The following is a 19,682-nucleotide window of genomic DNA, read 5'->3' as shown; positions in this document are numbered from 1 at the left end:
ATTGAGAACCTTTACAAATAAATGTACGCATTTTTGTTAAACTAGTAGTAGTTTTCCCACCATACCATTTTTGAAGTAACTTAGAATCATTGCAAGGAAGGTAAGACTCTGCTTACATAAATGAATGCATTTTTGTTAAACTAGTAGTAGTTTTCCCACCAGACCATTTTTTAAGAAACCTAGAATCATTGTAAGGAAGGTAAGACTCTGCTTAGATGAAAAAAGATAATTGTATCTTTATTCCTTCCAATCTCATTGAAACAGTATGAATAATAAAATGAAGAATCTGCAAGAAGATTGCCGTTGTAGTCAAGAGGAAAAAAATCCAGATAATGATAATTCCTCCTGTTAATACACATCACATGTACTTTGCTTATTGCCATGGCTAAACTATTTTCTGAACATTTTTATCATCTCAATATTGAACACATCTGCATTTGTATTATTCATTTTAGTTTCTGACCCACAAATATTGTTAACTCAAGACTAGAAAATAGTGAAGATATCCAGATACAGATCATACAAATATAAGTATGATATGAAATACATATGTATAAAGAAAACAGAACAGTTAAATGTTGTAAGGGTGTTGGTGTGCCTCAAATTAATTAACCAAAAGTTCCACAAAGATGTAAAAATGAGTGCAAAAATACATTTCTAGATTTAGAAAGCATTCCGTGCAAGGCAAAGAACAAGGAGTATACTTGCAGGATTATCAATTGGTTGAGGTTGTATCTTAAAAAGTGTGTAGTTCGACAATATTGCATAAACTTCATTAGGCCGAAACCACCTTGATGAGGCATCTTCCATTAACTTATCCACATCCAGATCTGTCAGGAAAGTGAAAAGAATATATATAATAGTAACCAGCATATGTCAGAGAAGTCCAAGATGGAAACACAACCTTAAATGACAGCAAGTAATGGAAAGGACTATAGAACTAAACGTTGATTTCTAGAACTCATTGAGATGAGAATGAGATAGGTACAAATCTTGGACATGAAAATAACAAACAATTGTAGGCTCAAGTTAACATTCTATAACAACTTCAGAAACAAACAATTTTAGGCTCAGATCCAATAACAACTTCAGAAACAAGATCAATAGGTTCCAAATCAGTCAAAATCTTAGAAGTGAGTACCATATGCAGTTTTCTTTGATTAGTTTATCACCTGGAAGTCAGCACCAAGGCTGCAAGACAAAAGGCTTCTTGCATGATATTAACATTCATATTTGAGGATTACTAAACCGATAGTGATATTTGTTGTTAGTAGTGTTGTAGCCAATAACAATAGCTCCATGCCTTCAAGTCATAAGGATGTTAAATGGAAAAGCTGCAGTGCTCTTATTTTCAGCTATCCTCAAGAAGAGTTTGGGAAGTTGAGTATAAATGAAACCCTAAAACCAAGATGGTAAGGAAATGTAGCTAAAGCAGCAACAAATGCCAGTTGTAATGATTAGAGAAATTCACAGGAAGATGCAATGATCACTAAGGAAACAGGTTTGACATCTAATAAGATATTGCCAAAATGAACCAATTGTTTAAGGTCAACTACATAGATCATTTTCCTCCATTAATATTTGTGGTAAGGAAAACCTCTAAATAGATATGAGCATTCAAATCTCTTTTAGATGATAGTCATACATGAATAATAGAAAAGAAAAGGAAAGAAAAAAGAGTTGAGAAGTGGGGATTGGGAGGTGCATTAGTAGTATACAGGACCAAGGATTGAATTTTGGCCAGACACAGTGAGTTTCAAGCAGAATCATTCCATATTGCTCATGTGGTGTTGTGCCTGTGCAAATTCTTAAATACCATGGCCAAAAAAATATTGGCCTATGTCATTAGCGCAAGGATGTTTGACCATATCTATTTTTCTTAACAACAGACCAAAACCCCCTATATAACTAGTATATAAAACCTTACATAGGTTATCTGAGTAAGAAATGTAGTTGGTGAAAGAAGTTTTTACACTAGTAAAGTTCATGTATCTGCCATTGACAAAGTATATTTTGACCCTTGTAAATAATTAAGTCTAAGTGAATACTTCTTTTATGTTGGACAAAGTTCGTTCAATAGCAGGTAAGTATAGTTCTATAGGCCACAGAGAACAATTCTATAAACTAATAAGTGGATAAAAGACATGCAATATGATAAAGCAATAAGAAAGTAAACTCTAAAGATGCAATGGTCTGAAAGCAACCCGATTGGCATCTTGTTTGGAGTTTGAAGGAAAATTCATCCCCATAATCAGAGACCAACAAGCCAACAAACTCAGATTTTCAATATTGAACTGCTACTAACTGCCTATTTCTCACATGATCCAGTAGAACAACAAAATCCAAATAAAAAACTATTAATGAAGAACAGAATAATAACGAAAGGTGAAAGGAAGAGAACTCATCTTTAAGACAGATTTACAAGGGACTTTTACCACAAAAGATCAATTACTTTTCAAGAAGTGACTTGGTAGATCACAGAACATATCACTCCAATACCAGCTTTATATTGTTCTTTAGCTTTAAATGAAAATTCAAACCAATAAATTCTCAAAACCATTTGGACATAAATATTAGATCAAAAAAGCAAGAAACACACTATATTGCCATCTAAAACAGAAATTGTATAGTGCACCTACAGTCAAGGAATAATTCCATCTCGGTGGTCCCCCATGTTCTTAATCTAGTAGCCAAAGCATGAAGTAATACACGCCCACACATCTTAATTATAGTATCTTCATAGGCACATTGCATAATCACAAGAAATGACAAACTATACCATATCGTGACTAAATGGTCGGAACTTGGAAGATCATCCGAATAGAATCAAACTGCCTATAGCATTTTAAGCATCATAAAGCCCATACGTGCAGGTGTTCAGGTTGTCTCCACATTCCTTAGATCAAACAGACTGTTTGTTCTGTTAGTAAGAAATCATATACAAAATGATAACAGTACCTATATGTAATGTCAGTATTTGGTAGTATTTTAATGGTTTTCTTTTTGACAACATTGTGAGCCATGGTTCATGATGAACTGTATTTTAATGGTTTTCTTTTTGACAACCTTGTGAGCCATGGTTTATGATGACTATACCAGTAACTGATCTTGGATGTTTGAAGCATGGTATGCAATTTCGAATAGTACCGCCCGGTACGGGCGGTACGTATCAGTCCGACGGTATACCAGTACGCGGACCGCCTACTACCGGACGGAACGTGCTATAGTGCTACAGTAAGAGAAAAAAATATTTAAAACTACTCGGTATGCCCTGATGTATCGCTCGGTACGCCTTGATGTACCGCTCAGTACATGGTACTGTACCGTACCGAGCCAACCTCGAAACACCGGTACGGTACGGTATTGCATACCTTGGTTTGAAGTCACAGATTTTGATTGCAATGTTCATAAGGATTACATAATCATGATTATAGAAGTAAGAAAATCATTCTAATTTGCTTCATGCTTTACATATGTTCCAAAATGTAACTTTAGAGCTAAAAGGCTCTGAACTGTTATCAATTTGGAACAGACCTATTTGAGAATAGCTCCTGACGAACTTTATTGATGCAGAACTATTAGCTGCAGTTAACTATTTCCAATATAAAATTTCTGTTTATGGAAAAGTCTAAAGAAACTACCATTCAATAAAGAGAACAAATTGCTAGGTGGATCAGTGTAATTCATATATCAAACAATTAGCATATCATCTTAGTTCCCTCAACAATGCTTCCTTATTACATGGTACTTTCCAAAAAGCCAAGAAAGGCTCATCAACAGAAATGGACAGAAGCATGAATTGAAATGAATGAAACAAGAGAATTCAGCAACAACAGGTGCCATATGCTCTAATTAGAGTTTAAAAATTTATAGATGGACCTCGGGGCGTTCGCAAGCACGGAAAATATCCGATTTGGAGGATCTGATGGGCTACCTCTAAAGTTGCTTAGAATCCATACGATAATTTATTACGGCCAACACCAACGAAGCCATGATCGTGATGCGATTAAAAGAAAGTTTGAGCAGCGATTTCATCAAGTACATGCAAGCGATTCAACAGAGCTGAAAAGAAAACAACATAACACGCATCCAAGCCCACAATCATAAGTACCCCAAATCATAAATCCTTCACGACCAAACATCGATCACATGAACAGGTGTTAAATCCTAGTCCGCGGCAGCAAAATTCTCTTACGATTATCCTAATTCGAGCAAAGAGAAGTGCATAAACAGAGCTAGTCTTCGATGGAACAAAAAGGGGACGGGAATCTCCACGGAGAGCACCAAATCACCAGTTGCTAGAACCCGAACTAATTCGACCGCTGAGCCTAGATTGCTTGCCAAGGGCAACGAACCTGCGGACGTCCGAAAGCCGTGGATCTCCGCTCCGGCGAGCAACCCCGAATCGCCGCTCTCCATGGAGTGCGCCAAAGAGCGAGCAACAGACGTCGAAGGAAGACGAGGAAAGATGACTAGAGGAGAGACCGCTGACTGAGCGACGGTGATAAGGGCGAGAAACACTCGTCCCACGGACAAGAAAGAATACGACGCGAACAAATTTGCGAGACGGTCCGCATTCCACTGACTACACCGATGTTATACGTTAAAGCACACGGACCCACAACAAGTTTTTCATATTATTGGTCCGATTCGTCAACCGTGTTCTGTGCGTGCCACCGGACCTGCCACTATGTCGGTACACGACCGAAACAACAACCCTGGAACTCGACGTCAGTGGTTCTCGCGGATTATTGCGTTCTTAGCCGTCTAATCTTTCTTAACGGATTTTATATATATATATATATATATATATGGTACATAAGTGTTTCCAATAGCATTAGGATTCAACCAAACGATAATTAAGTGTTTAAGCAAGTTAAAGTATAAACCAAACCATGTGAAAAAGGAGGAAAATGATGATGATGAGTGGAATTAGTCAAATTGGATATGTTAGTCACCTAAATGTGTGGAGTTATTGGTGGCACAACGAGGAGGGCGATTGATGCCGATCACCCCCATATGACAACTATAGCTTCTCTTGAATGTTCTAAAGCTCGTAATAATACCACCATACTGTGATATTCGAGGCCACAAGACTTTTTTGTTTATTAATTTCTTATTTGACTCCTTTTCTATTTTTTAAATATAGATATATATATATATATATATGTATATATATTACTTCACCAAAATATCATTTCTATTAGAATCTCGCTTTCAAAACACGTCGATGTAGCAATGTTTGCTAGTCAATTAGCCGACCTAATTTTTTTTTTCTATGTACACATCAAATCATATAATTTATAAAATTATTTTAAAAGATTGAAAATATTTTTAAGTACAATCAAAATGGAATCTGACATTGACATTAAATTTATAGTCAATAAAAGAAGACTCGTAAAACTAGTGACATCGTTTGAAGAAGACTATCGATGCTCCTCTCATTAAAAAAAATTGTCGGTCAAAATCTTGAAAGATTTTTTTGTGTACGATAATTTGTCTTGACTAAAAATTTCATGAAAATTATTCATAATTTATAAGCAATTTGTACATCTTTTTCACATGTTGATAGTGAAGTAGGAAGCATAATTATCCATATTATTTTAGGAGAAAAATGCTCTCCCTTATATATATATATATATAGAAGTATATATAATCAATGATTCAGTAACTACATGGGATGGGATAATAAGTCACATGAAATGTTGTCCATCGTATACATTGTAAGTATGATTTTTATTTGTTTTGAGCTGAAATTGCACATTGTTTTTATTTTCCCTTCAAGTTATTAATGGATCATAGAACTTCGTCCCTTTCAATATCATGTGATACATACAAAAACGTGATGCATGGCAAACATCTAATCCTTGATGGAGACACCAAATAGCAAGCAAGATGAGAAGTCATGGAAGTGTCCTTTGAAATTAATATATGGCATGAGGTCTGTGTTGTTTTAATTTCTTATGTTAATGGGACCCCTATTTCTATGGTTCATAGAGTAGCTAACTTTGTTGAGCTTTTTGTTAATGATGCTTAATTACTAATAAAAATAATCTTTATTTTATAACCATAATAATAACAATAAAGTCATAGTGTTTGAACTATTTAGGACCGATGTTTTATCATCATCAAACTTTGTAAGATATCATATTCTTGATTAAATCAAGTTTTTATTTATATTATGTATTTTTTTTTTTAGAGGTCTCTATCTCTCCTACTATTATTGATGATAAAATGTGTGGAAGAATCTCTAATATCTCTCAGATTTTGGATGATAGCTCTAATATCCGAATATTATTATATTGAGACTTTGTGATAATGAACCTAAGCTAGTTGTCATCGAAATTAAATGCTTAATTTGTTCATCATTCACTTTAGATGAGTTATCATTCACAAACTCAATGATTGAGATGTTCCAATGTATAGCAACTTTATTAGCAATCATTGTTAGGTGAGTGATATAGAAATGTTTCATATAACATCATATGGTTTGGGTAAATTGGGTGAGTTACGTACATAATATTATATATTAATCATTAAAATAGGAATTCAATAATTAAATAATAAAGATTGATCTTACTTCTATTGAAAAGAACATAATTAATTATATATAGATTGAGCTCGGGTTCCCGACATTAATTATGACCAAAGATAATCGAAATATTATAATTTATTATTATCATTATTATTATTACTATGAATTATGTATATTTATCTTACTACCCTAATTTTTTGTTTTATAATTAAAGAAAGAAAATCCTACTCAAAGATGAAGTCTTGATTATGTGACAATGAGGTATGAATGATCTTTCGCTTATTATCAAATCAATTAAGTTATATTAGAGTAGGTTATAGATAAGTAATATTTGTAAATAAAGAAAATATATATATATATATATTATTTTCATCAGTAAATTGATAGAAAGATTTTGATTTATGGTATGACATCATGTTATTTATTTTCTTTTATTCATTTGAAGAATGAAACGAGTACTTCTCATAATTCTTCTCTTTTATGATCCTTCTCACTATTCAGATAGAAGCTGAAATCATCAACGCAGTCAAATAAATGTGATGCTTGGAAGGGACAAAAGTAGTCAATATAAAAATATTGTTGATGCTTGGAAGGGACAAAAGTAGAAGAATTTTGCGTGTGAAAGCTCATAAAGACAGAAAAATGTGATGATGATGCATGGCAAGAGAAAGCCATCAGCTCGACAAACATTCAAGAAAGAGAGAGAGAGAGTGTGTGTGTGTGTGTGTGTTTTTGTTGCCCATTAGCTCGACGACAAACATGCAAGCATGAGATACTGTGACCAGAAGTGACATGAGCTATCAGTAGCACCAGCAACTTCAACTAGCAAAGCTCAAGCTCTTTGCCTCCTCATCCTTCACATCTGCCCTCTCAAGTTCTCCCCTCTCCTCTGTCTCGAGTCACTCATCCTTCCATTTGCCCAATAAACTAATAGGTTACATCAACAAATAATCTCACTATTGACTTGCAGATACTAATTATTCACATCAACAAATAATTCACAATAATTGGACTGACAAAATTCAATCAAATAATCTCTGTGAATAAAAAAGTACAGTTGATAGGTTCTTTAGCAGCTTCAGTTCCAAGTCTCAATTGAGTTCATGCATTATGTTGCTATGATAAACGGAAAATTATCTCCTATATTTTGGGAGCCTTAAGAGTATGTCTTTAGACATATGAACTAAGAAGTAGCAACAGATTACATAAAGGAACTGGGCAATGATATGATGTATGTTAAGATATTGGCCTTACCTTCTTCATTGGAATGAAGGTTTGAAACACACTTGCAGAATGTACAATGTCAGAATCATTCTCAGGTCTGTAGGTAGTATCTTTAAGCTTCTGAGAACACCATGGAAAGAGTATGCAATCTAGCCTACTTTGTAGGTAGTATCTTTAAGCTTCTGAGAACACCATGGAAAGAGTATGCAATCTAGCCTACTTGTAAGATCAATTAGCCATGGAGTTCTCATCACTGCAGGGTTTTTGCAGAGTCATCAACATCTGGCCAACCGAAGTTAAAACACAAGATGGAACTTCTGATCACATAATGAGTTATGACCACAACTGAATCTTTGAAGCCCAAGCTGAAGTTTCATCAATATTGGACAATAGATACATGACATGCTGTCACAAGTTGGTGATTCAGAGTGCTGCGTTATCACAAGCAAAAGAGCCTCATAAATCACTTGTTTTCTGAAACAATCTGACAATTAAACGCCATCTGATGTTAGATCAACGTGGCCACAGAGGATTAACAGCTAAATGTCTTTTGCATGGATCAGTCCTTCAAGCTCAGCTCTCTATATGTTGATTGTAAACGATGAATCATTGCCCGATTCTCGGAGACTATTATTATAGTGTCAATTGCTTTCATTTAGCATGTTATTTCAGCCCACTTGATGCATCTCCTCCTTTCAATTTGTCACCGTATGGAACCGTTTAGGATCAACTAGGAATCATTTTCCTCTCACAGTAGCAGAATGAACCAAAAGCTACAGTGGAACTCAGTGTCATCCACAAAAGATCAAGTCTATCACACAAATCATAGAGGACTGAAGCAGAGTTTCTTTATGAACAGAAACTGTTTGCATGGCCTGAAAGATAAAGGTCAATCTTTTGCAGACATGGTGATGGGCTGTTTGTCTGAGCTCACATTCAAGAAATCTTTGCTCTGTAAAGCAACACAATCTCCCAAAACTAGTTTTCAGCTGCCGAGGTCAATCACCAAGCTTCAGATCAGAGATGCTGACGCAAAATTTGCTCCTTGGCTCTGTGGAACTCAGTACTACCACTTGGTTGGGGTCTTAAAATAAGGCCAACTGCACAACTTACTGCAGTGTGTCACTGAAATGAATCTTAAACCTTTTGAGTTGCTTGTCAGATTGTAACCACAGATTTCTCATGCCTAGCAACAAGCATTAATGGTAGTCAGTCCTTTTGTCTAAGAAAGGAAAGGTGAAGGATGGACCTACCCATCAACTTTAATGTGAATTAAGGTGATTGACATCCACTCTCATCACCCTCCCTCTTCATGAAGGTATATCAGACAGGCTGAGCTGCCCACAAGCCTTATCCAAAGAGGTCTCTCATGTGTCATGTGGTCAGGTGTCATGGCAGAGAAGGGCCCTCCTGTGTTAAGGCACCTAGTTAAAACACCTTTACCTTTCCATTGGGCTCTCCCCCGTTGATGGCAACCCCTCTCCTCTTTGCAAGGTACACTTTACTGAAGGATAGCAATAATGGCAGTGTCCTTGCTGCTAGTAAAGCCATCTCTCAGCAACCCTTTACTTGTGTGTTCTTTATAGATGCTTTCCCCTTGTCAATGTCGCATAGCATTAGCTATTGGGTCATACGAGTGACTCAACTTCTAGTGTTACGCTTTTGTCTCTACCAACTTGATATGCATCATGTTGCTGCAGCTTATCTAGGATTTTGGGCGAGGTTAAAGGTATTCTTATCTAGAATTGCTGCAGCAACAGCTAAGATTGCAAACCAGTAAGACTCACAAGCACATGAAACCTTTCAAGTAATTAAATGAAGGCCACGCGGATGGGGTGCATCTTCTTCCTCGTAGCTATTCCCATGAAAGAGAAGCAACCAAGGTGGTCTGCCATGGCAGCACTACCTTACAGAAGGCCTCTACCCCTTCTTCATCAAGCGAAGACAGCTCAACCAATCCTTGCTAATAGCAGCGGGAGATTGAAGAACCAGACTGAAGAAGACTGCTAACTGCTTTACAATCATAAAGCCAAATAGTGTTGCATCGATGGAACATGAACATGTCCATGTTGGATTGGAACTATTGAGGAATCAGCAAAGTTATGAAGACTTTGCACTGAGGTTGCAGGCAATATGCTCATGGATCCCACCAAGGGAGAAGCCCACCACACAATTCATGTGGTGAAGACCTCAACTAGTTGGCAACGCTTGAAAAGAAGATGGAGAAAGCTGCTGATGTTGAATAAGATGGCAGATTGTGAAGGCCAGAGGCACATGAGGTGGTAGTGATTTCTACTTCTTTTACATGCATCATGGGAATCATCCACAGTAGTCGCATTGCTGCAACAAAAGTTTGGAGAAGTTCTCAACCAGTACGAGAAATTCCACTGTAATTAACTACAGTATACGTTCTTATACCAATCATTGCTTTCCTTTCTCTCTCCCATCAGACTCAATGCGTCCTTCTCTCTCCCATCCAACCCATACCATTAGTTGCTTAGCGATACAACGTGGCATACCATGTTCCAACTGTGATCACAATTCTTTGTCCAGTGAAAGCACTTCATTACTCTGACAAGTCCTCTCTGGTTTCATGCAGTAGGGAATTGTTCGAGTCAAGGGGTCATCTATCTCACAAGTTAGATTAACATCAAGAAGATGAGCAAATTAAGAGTTAAACAGTCTGATCATTTAACTGCAATTGTTTTCAATGACAGCCAAACCACTTCGATGTAATTGAGAACCCAATCATTCAAATTACATGTGCTTCTTTCTAGCTTTGCTTTCCTTCTGCTGTTCTTTCTTCTCCTTTCTCTTTCCTCCTTTATGAAAAGCAACAAGTAGTTCTAAGTAAAACTTCAACTCACTCTCTCTCTCTCTCTCTCATATTTTAAATCATGGTAGAGAATTGACAGTTAAGCTCCTATTTGGTGTTATCAATGTGACAATTAATGCTATAATAATAAAGAGTGCATTAATGTCTCCACAAATATGAATTGCTCCAACATTAAAAATTCTAGTAAAGTTGGGAGTTCCAACTACATGCAACCAAATAATTGTGTGTTGGCTTCTACAATCTTATGAAGTACAAGAGATGATTAAAGGTTTCTCAAGTAAGCTAATGGGTGATTGGTTAATCAGATTCAGATGGATACATTCTGCCAGCAATTTACTGAAAATTTATGCTAATTAAATTTGATTCAAAGTCTGCATTTAATAAGTAACACTTATTCACTACAAATGCCTACTACAATTAGTTATCTAAAATATGACCATTAATCCATGTGACTAGGATGACGTGGATCCATTGAGATGATTTGGGCATGAGGCTGTTGTCCACGTGGACTGCTGAGGAGAGCATGTTGTGGGTCCACTCATCAATTTGGGCATGATGGTTGTATCCTAATTTCGGTTGTTTAGAATCCTCTTTTTTTTAATAAATAATTTAAAATAGTAAAAAATATTTGATCATAATACAATTTTGAAAGTGGATGAATTTTAATATATAAAATTATGAATGTCCTAATCATTTGTTTAATTGATACATTGAACAAGTATTCATTGTTTTCATGGACAATCTTTTATTTTTGTTTCTCCATCTTGATCTAATCATTAATACATACTTAAGAGTCAATTGATTCGAGATCATATTTTCTGGTTCAATCATGTTCTCCCTTTTTCTCATGTCATTTAATTTGATTACTTGGTGGACTCCCCCATTCCATTGAATTCTCCGACATAGACACTTGTCTCAATTGAGATGATCAACCCAAATAGTCCTAAATTGATGCGACAATGCCACCTAGACTATGCTACGTGGATAATGACCTCCTGAAATCCACGTAGACAACGTGGGTGCTGCTCTAGTACACGAGAATTTGAGGAGGCGTACCCTTTTACGCCCACTCCTGAAGGTGGGGGAAGAGTTGGAGGACACGACCTAACAAGGACACATTACTCCCTTGCCCTACCTTCGACGTTACACATAAAGACTTCCTTCCATCCAATCACAACCCAAAAGGCAGCGGGCCCCGCCATGACATTGTTAATATAAAGCAAGAATATTTGAGGAGGAAAAAAAAAGAAAAAGGTTAAAAAAAGGAAAGGAAAAGAAGCGGTAGGATTCTTGTGGTTTAAGCCACGCTCCATAAATACGCTCCTTCGAAAGGCATTAAACCATCGCTGGCCCCACCTTGGGTAGAAAAGGTAAAGCCCGTGACGCGTGGGAAAAGAAAATGTTACTCGAATTGTTCCGATTGACGAGTACCAACCAATCAAACCCATCGGTCGATAACACACCGAATCAACGGCCAGGATTAGTCGTTGGCTTAGTAGTTTGGGGTGTAAAAACTGGGGTAACTTTCTATCTGAGGTGACTCCGTCACGATCTGGTCACCGCTTTTGGTTGGGCTACCTTTTGTCGACACTTTAACTCGTGGTGGTGGTGCGACTACCGTCGGTGATAATAGAAACTCTTTCTCCCTCTCTTTTTCTTTTCTTCCTCTGTAGTATAAGGTCGGAAGTGAGAGGGAGGCATTTGTGCCAACGAAGAAGTTGAAGGATCGAAGCTTTCTCTGAAAGGGAAAGGAGTGGAAGGGGTAGAGAGGGAGTCAAAGCTGGCATTTTCCCCTCTCTTCCTCGCCCATGCTCAGGTCTAAATGGTCATTCCACGGCTCTGAGATCGCCCATGCTCAGGTTTAAGGATCGAAGCTGAGATCTGAGTTGAGCTTCGAGTGGGAGAGTGGGGAAGGTGATGCTTTGGTGACAATGACGGCGGGCTCACCTTCTCTTGCCGCGGAGAGGAAGCACTGGTGGCTGAGCAACAGGAAGGTGGGTGTTGCGGCACTGCCGTGGTGCCTCTTCTCCTCTTGTAATGGCTTGCCGCTGATATACGTCGGGTGGTGGTGTTTCAGTGAACCGGGGCTCTGTTTCTCTCTTGCTTTTGGCTTTGTTGTTTGATGCGTTGAAGAGCAAGCATTTGCTCTTTAGCTTTCTCTGCCATTTGTATCGGCCGAAGAGGAGCACATCATAGTCATGTTCTCGATGTAATGCAGACATTTTTCCGTTCGAACTACTTAAGAAGCATGAAACAGAGAGATGGATCGAAGTAGAAGAGATAGACTTCTTGTTTTCCTTCACTGGTACGCATCAAAATCTAATCTTTGTCTCCGTTTTTGCGAGTCAGGTGGTCGACAAGAACCTCCGAGAAGCACGGGTTCTCATAGCGACGCAAGAGCAGTCAAATGTATCGAAAGCGGTGGGCCTCCTCGACGCCGCCCTTGCCCTCTCCCCGCGCCTCGAAGCCGCCCTCGAGCTCAAAGCCCGCTCCCTCCTCTTCCTCCACCGCTTCCGCGAGGTGGCGGACATGCTCCAGGACTACATTCCAAGCCACAAGGCCGGCGGAGGCGGCGGGGACGATGGCTCCACCTCCTCACTCAGCGCCGGCGACCACTTCTCCATCGTCTCCTCAGCCCCTCTCAGCCGGGAGCGCGCCAACCTCCTCTCCCCCGGCCGCGAGCAGTCCGACGGTGACCGCTCCTTCCGGTGCTTCTCCGTCTCAGACCTCAAGCGCCGGCTCTTGGCAGGCCTCTTCAAGACATCCCAAGGGGAAGGCGAGTGGAGGTACGTTTACAGGCGGTCATCGGACCCATCCATTTTAAGCCCTTATACAAATAATGATCAACCAAAATCAAGAAAAAAGTTCTTTGGATATGCTAACAAGCATACATTGGTCTTATTGTTATAATTGTGCTACATCAATGAATTCAATATCCAACAAAGAAATCATTCACTGGAAGAAGCAAAAAAGTGCTCAATTTTATAGTGCTCTCCCTGAAATCTTCCACAACCTACATGTATTACATATATGTGGAAGCTTTGTAGGTCAGCCATTAGGTGAGGGCATGGATTTACTTGCCTACCTTTTCTCTCCACCAGTACGCAAACAAAACATACGGAGGCAGCATTGTAATTGTAAGGATTAGTAGGTAATTTTCCCTGCAGCACGCAAACACTTGCTGTCCATTCTACTTCATACTGAACCGGCCACTCGAGTTAAGCCGGACCGCACTGGTTTCCGTTAATCTTCTTCTTGTCTTGGGAGTTGCCGTTGGGTCTCGGTGAGCTTACCGCTTGGGTTGGTGATCTCAGGTATTTGGTGCTCGGCCAAGCTTGTTGCCACCTCGGGATGATGGAGGACGCCATGGTCCTCCTCCAGACCAGCCGTCGCCTCGGCTCCGCAGCTTCTCGCCGCGAGTCCGTCTGCTGGTCCGACGACAGCTTTGACTCAGCGGCCGGCGAGGACGGCGGCGTGGTTGCCTTCCCTTTTTCTGAGTCGGAGTCGGCCTCCCAGCTCCTGGCTCATGTCAAGCTTATCCTCCGGAGGCGCGCCGCCGCGTTGGCCGCGCTGGACACCGGCCTGCCGGCCGAGGCCGTTCGACATTTCTCCAAGGTCCTTGACAGCCGTCGCGGCCTCCCCGGTAGCTTCGCCGCTGGCTGCCTCGTCGGCCGTGCCACCGCGTACCGCGCCATTGGCCGTCTTGCGGACGGCATCGCAGATTGCAACCGCGCGCTCGCCGTCGACCCTTCCTTCATCCCCGCCCTCCGAGCCCGTGCCGACCTCCTCGAGGCGGTCAACGCCCTCCCGGACTGCCTCCACGACCTCGATCACTTGAAGCTCCTCTACGACGCCATTCTCCGCGACCGCAAGCTCTCCGAGCCGCCAAGGCGGCCAAACCATGACATTCGGTACCGCGACATTCCCGCCAATCTCCGTACACTCAATGCGCGTATTCAGCAGCTCCGAGGCCGCGTGGCAGCCGGCGAGGGGAACAACGTTGACTACTATGCGCTAATCGGCGTTCGACGCGGGTGCACGCGGCCGGAGTTGGTGCGGGCGCACTTGCTGTTGACGCTGAAGCATAAACCAGAGAAGGCAGTGGGATTCATGGACCGGTTGGAGTTGGCAGACGATCACCGGGATTTAGACACAATCCGGGATCAGGCAAGAATGTCTGCCTCGATCCTGTACAGGATGTTGCAGAAGGGGTACGCTATAATGGCAACGGTGATGGAGGAGGAGGCAGCCGGGAAGCAGAGAGCGAAAGAGGCATTGGCCAATGCAGCAGCTGCAGTAGCAAGCCAAGTCTCAGCACTGAGGACGGCGGAGAAGCCACAAGCAGAAAGGAATGGTGAGGACACGGCAGTGGCAGCAACAGCGGCGGCTGCGGTGTTGCAGAGTGTGTTTTGCCGTGACATGGCGGCGGTGGGGAGCATGCTGTCGCACAGGGCAATTCCGGTGAACGTCGGGGCACTGAGCTGCTGAAGGAGGAGGAGGATGGCGGGAATGAGATTCGAATTGTTGCCCAGTTGTATCACTGTACAGCTGGGGGAAGATGTCATATGGAAATTTTGTTCTACTCTGTGGATCTTATACTGTTGTTAGATTTCTGGCACTCCTCTTCGATCTTGTGAATCCTAGTTGTGGTTAGTATGATCTATCAGATGTTTGTACAGCTTAATCTTGAGCTTCAATCAATGACTACTTCTTTATCCGCTGCTACTACTTCTCATCTTTTAGATTTTGATGCTGTAGCTTTTATAGTGTCAGAAGAGCTAAAGAATCTCTTTCTCAGCTTTTGGCAATGAAAAGAAATTTCAGATATAAAAGGGGAAAAGAAAAGGGTAAGCACAGTATTGTTTACAGTATACCAAAAGATTTTACTGCCAAAGGAGACAGTGAAGGACAGAAAATGGAAGTGCAGAGCATCTGCTGGCTAAGATTGTGAGCAACAAAACCAGCGAGAGCAATTTTTGCTCAAACTCACTGGCAAACAAAACCAATTTAAAGGCTTCCATTGATGCCGACGCGCTCAAAGTAGCATCACAGAACGAGAACTTATTCCCAGCAGCACAGAACTTTTGCTCAAAGCAGCTCGGCATCCGTACACGTACTCATTTTGCTTCAGCAGCAAGCTCTGGTCCCCAGAAAACTTCAACGTAATCTCTCTCTCCCTCTCTCTCTGCAACTTTATGTGGGTGCATCGAAGTGCCTTTGAGCAGGCGTCCATGAAGAGTCACATAAATGTGACATCACAAGTTTTATCCATTCTCTCACTCCTCCCACAAGCATGAACGAAGGATAACGTGATTCCTGCAGCTGATACGAAGCTTACAGAGAACACTTACATTGTTTTCTTCTGATGCACAGGAGAGCACTGCCATTATTGCATGACAACTCACTGCAACACAGCTGCAACGATCCTCGGATTAATTTAATGGCGGGGGATTATAAGCGTCCATGGCGGCTAGGGTTCCAAGCACATGAGAGGTTGCAGGAGATACAACCGAGTCACATGTACCAGAGGTGATGCCACCTTCTGCATTGGCCTAATCCCGTCATTATGACGTGCTCGATCGCCATCCTCCACATGCTTCCCTGTCATGTCGTACCCTGTAATCCTGGTGTTCCACACCTTCCCCAACCTAAAACAATTTGGCTAGTAGGTGATCACTAAGCTAGTTTGAATATTTTGGAGTCGCTTGTTTGATGATTCTTGTGATGTAATCTAAGGAGACATGAGTAGCTTCTAATGAAAAGAGACGACGATATAGATTTGACTATTATCTATCATAAGCCTATTGAATGTTTCACGATACAAAACTGCATGCGATGAAACCCGTGACAGTCTTGAATGCATGACTCAAACAAACACCTCAAGATTGCTCTCTACCGAGATAGAATCCAATGCAACTCCATGAAATGCATCTTAGCTTACGTCTGCATGGAGCTGCTGCTTCCCACGCCAATCCAAATACTCTGAGACTTCCATCAGTTGAATGGGACATATGAAGGCCACTCACACTCTTGTAGCCTTTGGGACCAACACCAAACACCTAGGCACCCTCAGAATCCGCCATATCTTGAACCTGCAAAAGGTTTGTTCTATGTTTAGGATCATTACACAAGGAAGTCACCAATAACAACTGCGTGAAAAGTTCAAGCTTAGATTACTGTTTTACAGGTACCAGTGGTTTGGCGTCTGATTCGTGGAATAAACAACGAAGTCATACACACCTCAAAATAAGAGAAGATGATTAGTTTAAGAGCATAACATTCTTATATAAACCTCTCTTACTGGGTGTGATGATGAAAACGAGGTGAATCTATCTCAAATCCAATGCATCCGGAATTGTTTTGGAGTTTAGACTTTTATCTTTTGGCGAAATAAAAGAAGCACTCATAACCTTCAAAGTAAGCTCTACAAAAGCTCCCGAGTCTGAGAATTAAGCTAAGGGATACCACAGAATGGGGAATAAGGAAGGTGCCAAAGGAATCAATGGAGAGGCTTTGTCGAGCTCCTCATGGTGTTGGAAGAAGAGGGGACACGACTCGATGCGAGGGAGAGACGTACTCACACGTGATGGGTGCAAAAGACTGGTTTTGTGCATCAAAAGATGGATTAAAGAAAGGAATACAAGTGGCCATCATGAGGGCTTGTGAGAGCTGGATGGCACGTGCGGAGAGGTCAGAACCCACATGGGCACGAGTGAAGTATATGTTCATGGCAGCGAGTGGGGGGCTTGAGGAGTATGTCGCACGTGCCATGTCAAAGTATGTGTAATTAATTGTTTCCATCGCTATATTTTTAAAAAAGTTATATTTAAATATACAAGAGTAAAATATTTAACTCTATTATTTTAATAAAATCTCTCTCTCTCTCTCTTTTTTAAAATTTTTAATTTTATAAAATTATCTCTTTAACTTTGTATAGGGATCTCCATGTTTTATTTTCATAAATCCCAATGTAATTTTTAAAATATAAGAATTGAGATATTTGAAATAGTTAATTATAAGAGATAATATATAGTTAACCATAGAGAAAGACTAAAAATGAACTTAATTTGATTAGAAGTGATCATAATGATGTGAGACTCCTAATACTAGTTTTTTTTTTTTTCGTTGTGCATTTTGGTGCTTGTGTCTATTTAACTTAAATGACATATAAATTTTTTTTTATTTCACTGTGGAACTAAATTAGGGTGTCATAATGATATATCCATCTAATTATATATATAATGTACATCCTTTTGATTTCCGTGTGACACTAAATTAGGGTGTCATAATGTCCTTGTAATGTTGTGGGAAGCAGAGTAAACTTCATTGTATCATTTGTAAATGATGTATGCAGTAGACTCCATTGGCATTCTTAATCATGTCAAAACATATGATTCCATTTATACATTGCAACACATTCAAAAATCAAATTTCTACTCCAATATGCCTATTTCAACTGTGTCTGTTTTCTTAGAAGGATTTAATAACAACAAACATTTAAACAGATAAGAATTACTAGAAATTCAAAGAATTAAATTAAAAAGTGGTTGTATATATGACCAAAATCAAAATTTGCACTCCCCTTCATTATTTTTGATAGATTGGTTCAAAATTATGGAGCTAGACGACTCCAAGCTTATAGTAATAATCAAATAAATGAAATTGATTATACCAACTTATATTTAAAAAAAAAAATGAAATTCTTATAGATGCAAGGAATATTCTAAGTAGCATGAAATATCTTAAAAGAATATTATTTGTCTAATAGATTTATTCAATATTAAAATTTACAACCGGTAACAATGATTATCCATTGAGCGTTACTCTCTTCGTAATCTCTGTATAATAATAATAAAAATTAATAATTTTAATTTGATAAAAATTAAAATATTTATACAACAAATAAATAGCTTTTATTGTTGAATGCTTTGTGGCAGAAATATCGAAGAAGAATTTCCTAAGGTAAATTTATTAATTTGGAAGCTGCAGAGTCTAATTGCCACTAACAAGTTAATTTTCATGGCACCATTTCATCTCATCTTTATCCATATGACACCTGCATACCTTTTGATCTTGCATGTAAATAAAATTGACTAATTTGATTTATTTTAATTAAATATTTTGATCATGATCATGATTATATTTTAATTGCTTGATTAGATTTAGATATGATTAATCAAGTTTAGATTGATTTGGGAAGAGCCAAATTTTGATTAATTTTAAATTTTAATCAATTTTAGTTTTAATGGGCCTAATCGAATATATGGTTTATGAGCCCAATCTAAATAACTCATTTCTAGGTTTACCCAATTAAATGAGATTGACTGGCCTAAGGGTTCCATACAAAATTTAAAAAATTATAAATTATAATTTTTTATAATTTTCTCATATGACATATTGATAAAATTTTATATGTGATAATTACAAATCTAATTATTATTCTTGAATATTTGTTTAGTTATTCACATGCATATTTTTAAAATTATTAAATAATATTTATTTTTCATAAAAAAGAATGATTTATGATTTATCATGATTACAGTTATCATATGATTTTTTAATGCTAATTAATATTTAATCATTATTATGATTATTATTTTCTTTTTTATTGAACTATTATAGCATAAATTAGTTTAAAAAATTTTAGTGAATATTATTTATAACTCATATCCCTAAGTTTTATTTGATTGGTAGCTACCAAAGTGTCTTGAGATGGTAGGCTTATAGAAAATAAATTATAATAAATATTTTATGATTTATAAGATATTTTAAATTATTATATTGGTCATGTAGTTATCAACGTGGCCTAGATCAATAACTTATAAAATTATATCTAAGAATCAGTCCAAAACGATATAAAAAAATAATATTCACAAAGACACACATAAATAAGAGATTTGGATAATCTATTTTGAATAATTATATGATAGGGTATGATGATATTGTTTTGGATATATTTATAGTTTATGATTATATATTTAAAGGTAACAATACTATTCCATAATGATGATTTGAGTTCTCTATAAATAATTTTATGTGAATACTAGATTTGTTAATATTTCACGCAAAGGTGAAATAATGATAATA

The 19,682-nt window shown here is 38.6% G+C and overlaps 2 protein-coding genes across 2 annotated transcripts in view; one reads left to right on the top strand and one right to left on the bottom strand.

The window, feature by feature from the left end:
* Positions 1–4,539, bottom strand: part of LOC135587363 (calmodulin-binding transcription activator CBT-like) — a 43,186-nt gene extending 38,647 nt beyond the window's left edge. The window contains exons 1-2 of the mRNA XM_065078671.1: positions 4,356–4,539; positions 705–830 (exon numbers count right to left, since the gene is read on the bottom strand). Coding sequence (XP_064934743.1) covers positions 705–830; positions 4,356–4,419 — 190 coding nt within the window. The 5' untranslated portion in view covers positions 4,420–4,539. The remainder of the gene's footprint in view (positions 1–704; positions 831–4,355) is intronic.
* Positions 4,540–12,323: 7,784 nt separating this feature from the next.
* On the top strand, positions 12,324–15,310 carry LOC103993339 (uncharacterized). Its single transcript, XM_009413364.3, has 3 exons — positions 12,324–12,589; positions 12,945–13,381; positions 13,910–15,310. Exons 1-3 carry the CDS (start codon positions 12,527–12,529, stop codon positions 15,081–15,083), a joined length of 1,674 nt encoding a protein of 557 aa, XP_009411639.2. The 5' UTR covers positions 12,324–12,526; the 3' UTR covers positions 15,084–15,310.
* Positions 15,311–19,682: the final 4,372 nt, after the last annotated feature.

The sequence above is a fragment of the Musa acuminata genome, chromosome BXJ1-8 (genome assembly GCF_036884655.1).
Source record: "Musa acuminata AAA Group cultivar baxijiao chromosome BXJ1-8, Cavendish_Baxijiao_AAA, whole genome shotgun sequence".
Lineage (NCBI taxonomy): Eukaryota > Viridiplantae > Streptophyta > Magnoliopsida > Zingiberales > Musaceae > Musa > Musa acuminata.
The sequence above is the reverse complement of the archived record's forward strand: the minus strand, read 5'-3'. Positions and strand labels throughout refer to the sequence as shown.

What these genes read in the sequence shown, in the direction of transcription:
- LOC103993339 (XM_009413364.3), top strand. Translation starts at nt 12,527, where the DNA reads ATGACGGCGGGCTCACCTTCTCTTGCCGCGGAGAGGAAGCACTGGTGG. An exon ending in GGTGGCTGAGCAACAGGAAG is followed by an intron (nt 12,590 to 12,944) that starts GTGGGTGTTGCG and finishes TTTGCGAGTCAG; the next exon opens with GTGGTCGACAAGAACCTCCG. An exon ending in CAAGGGGAAGGCGAGTGGAG is followed by an intron (nt 13,382 to 13,909) that starts GTACGTTTACAG and finishes TGGTGATCTCAG; the next exon opens with GTATTTGGTGCTCGGCCAAG.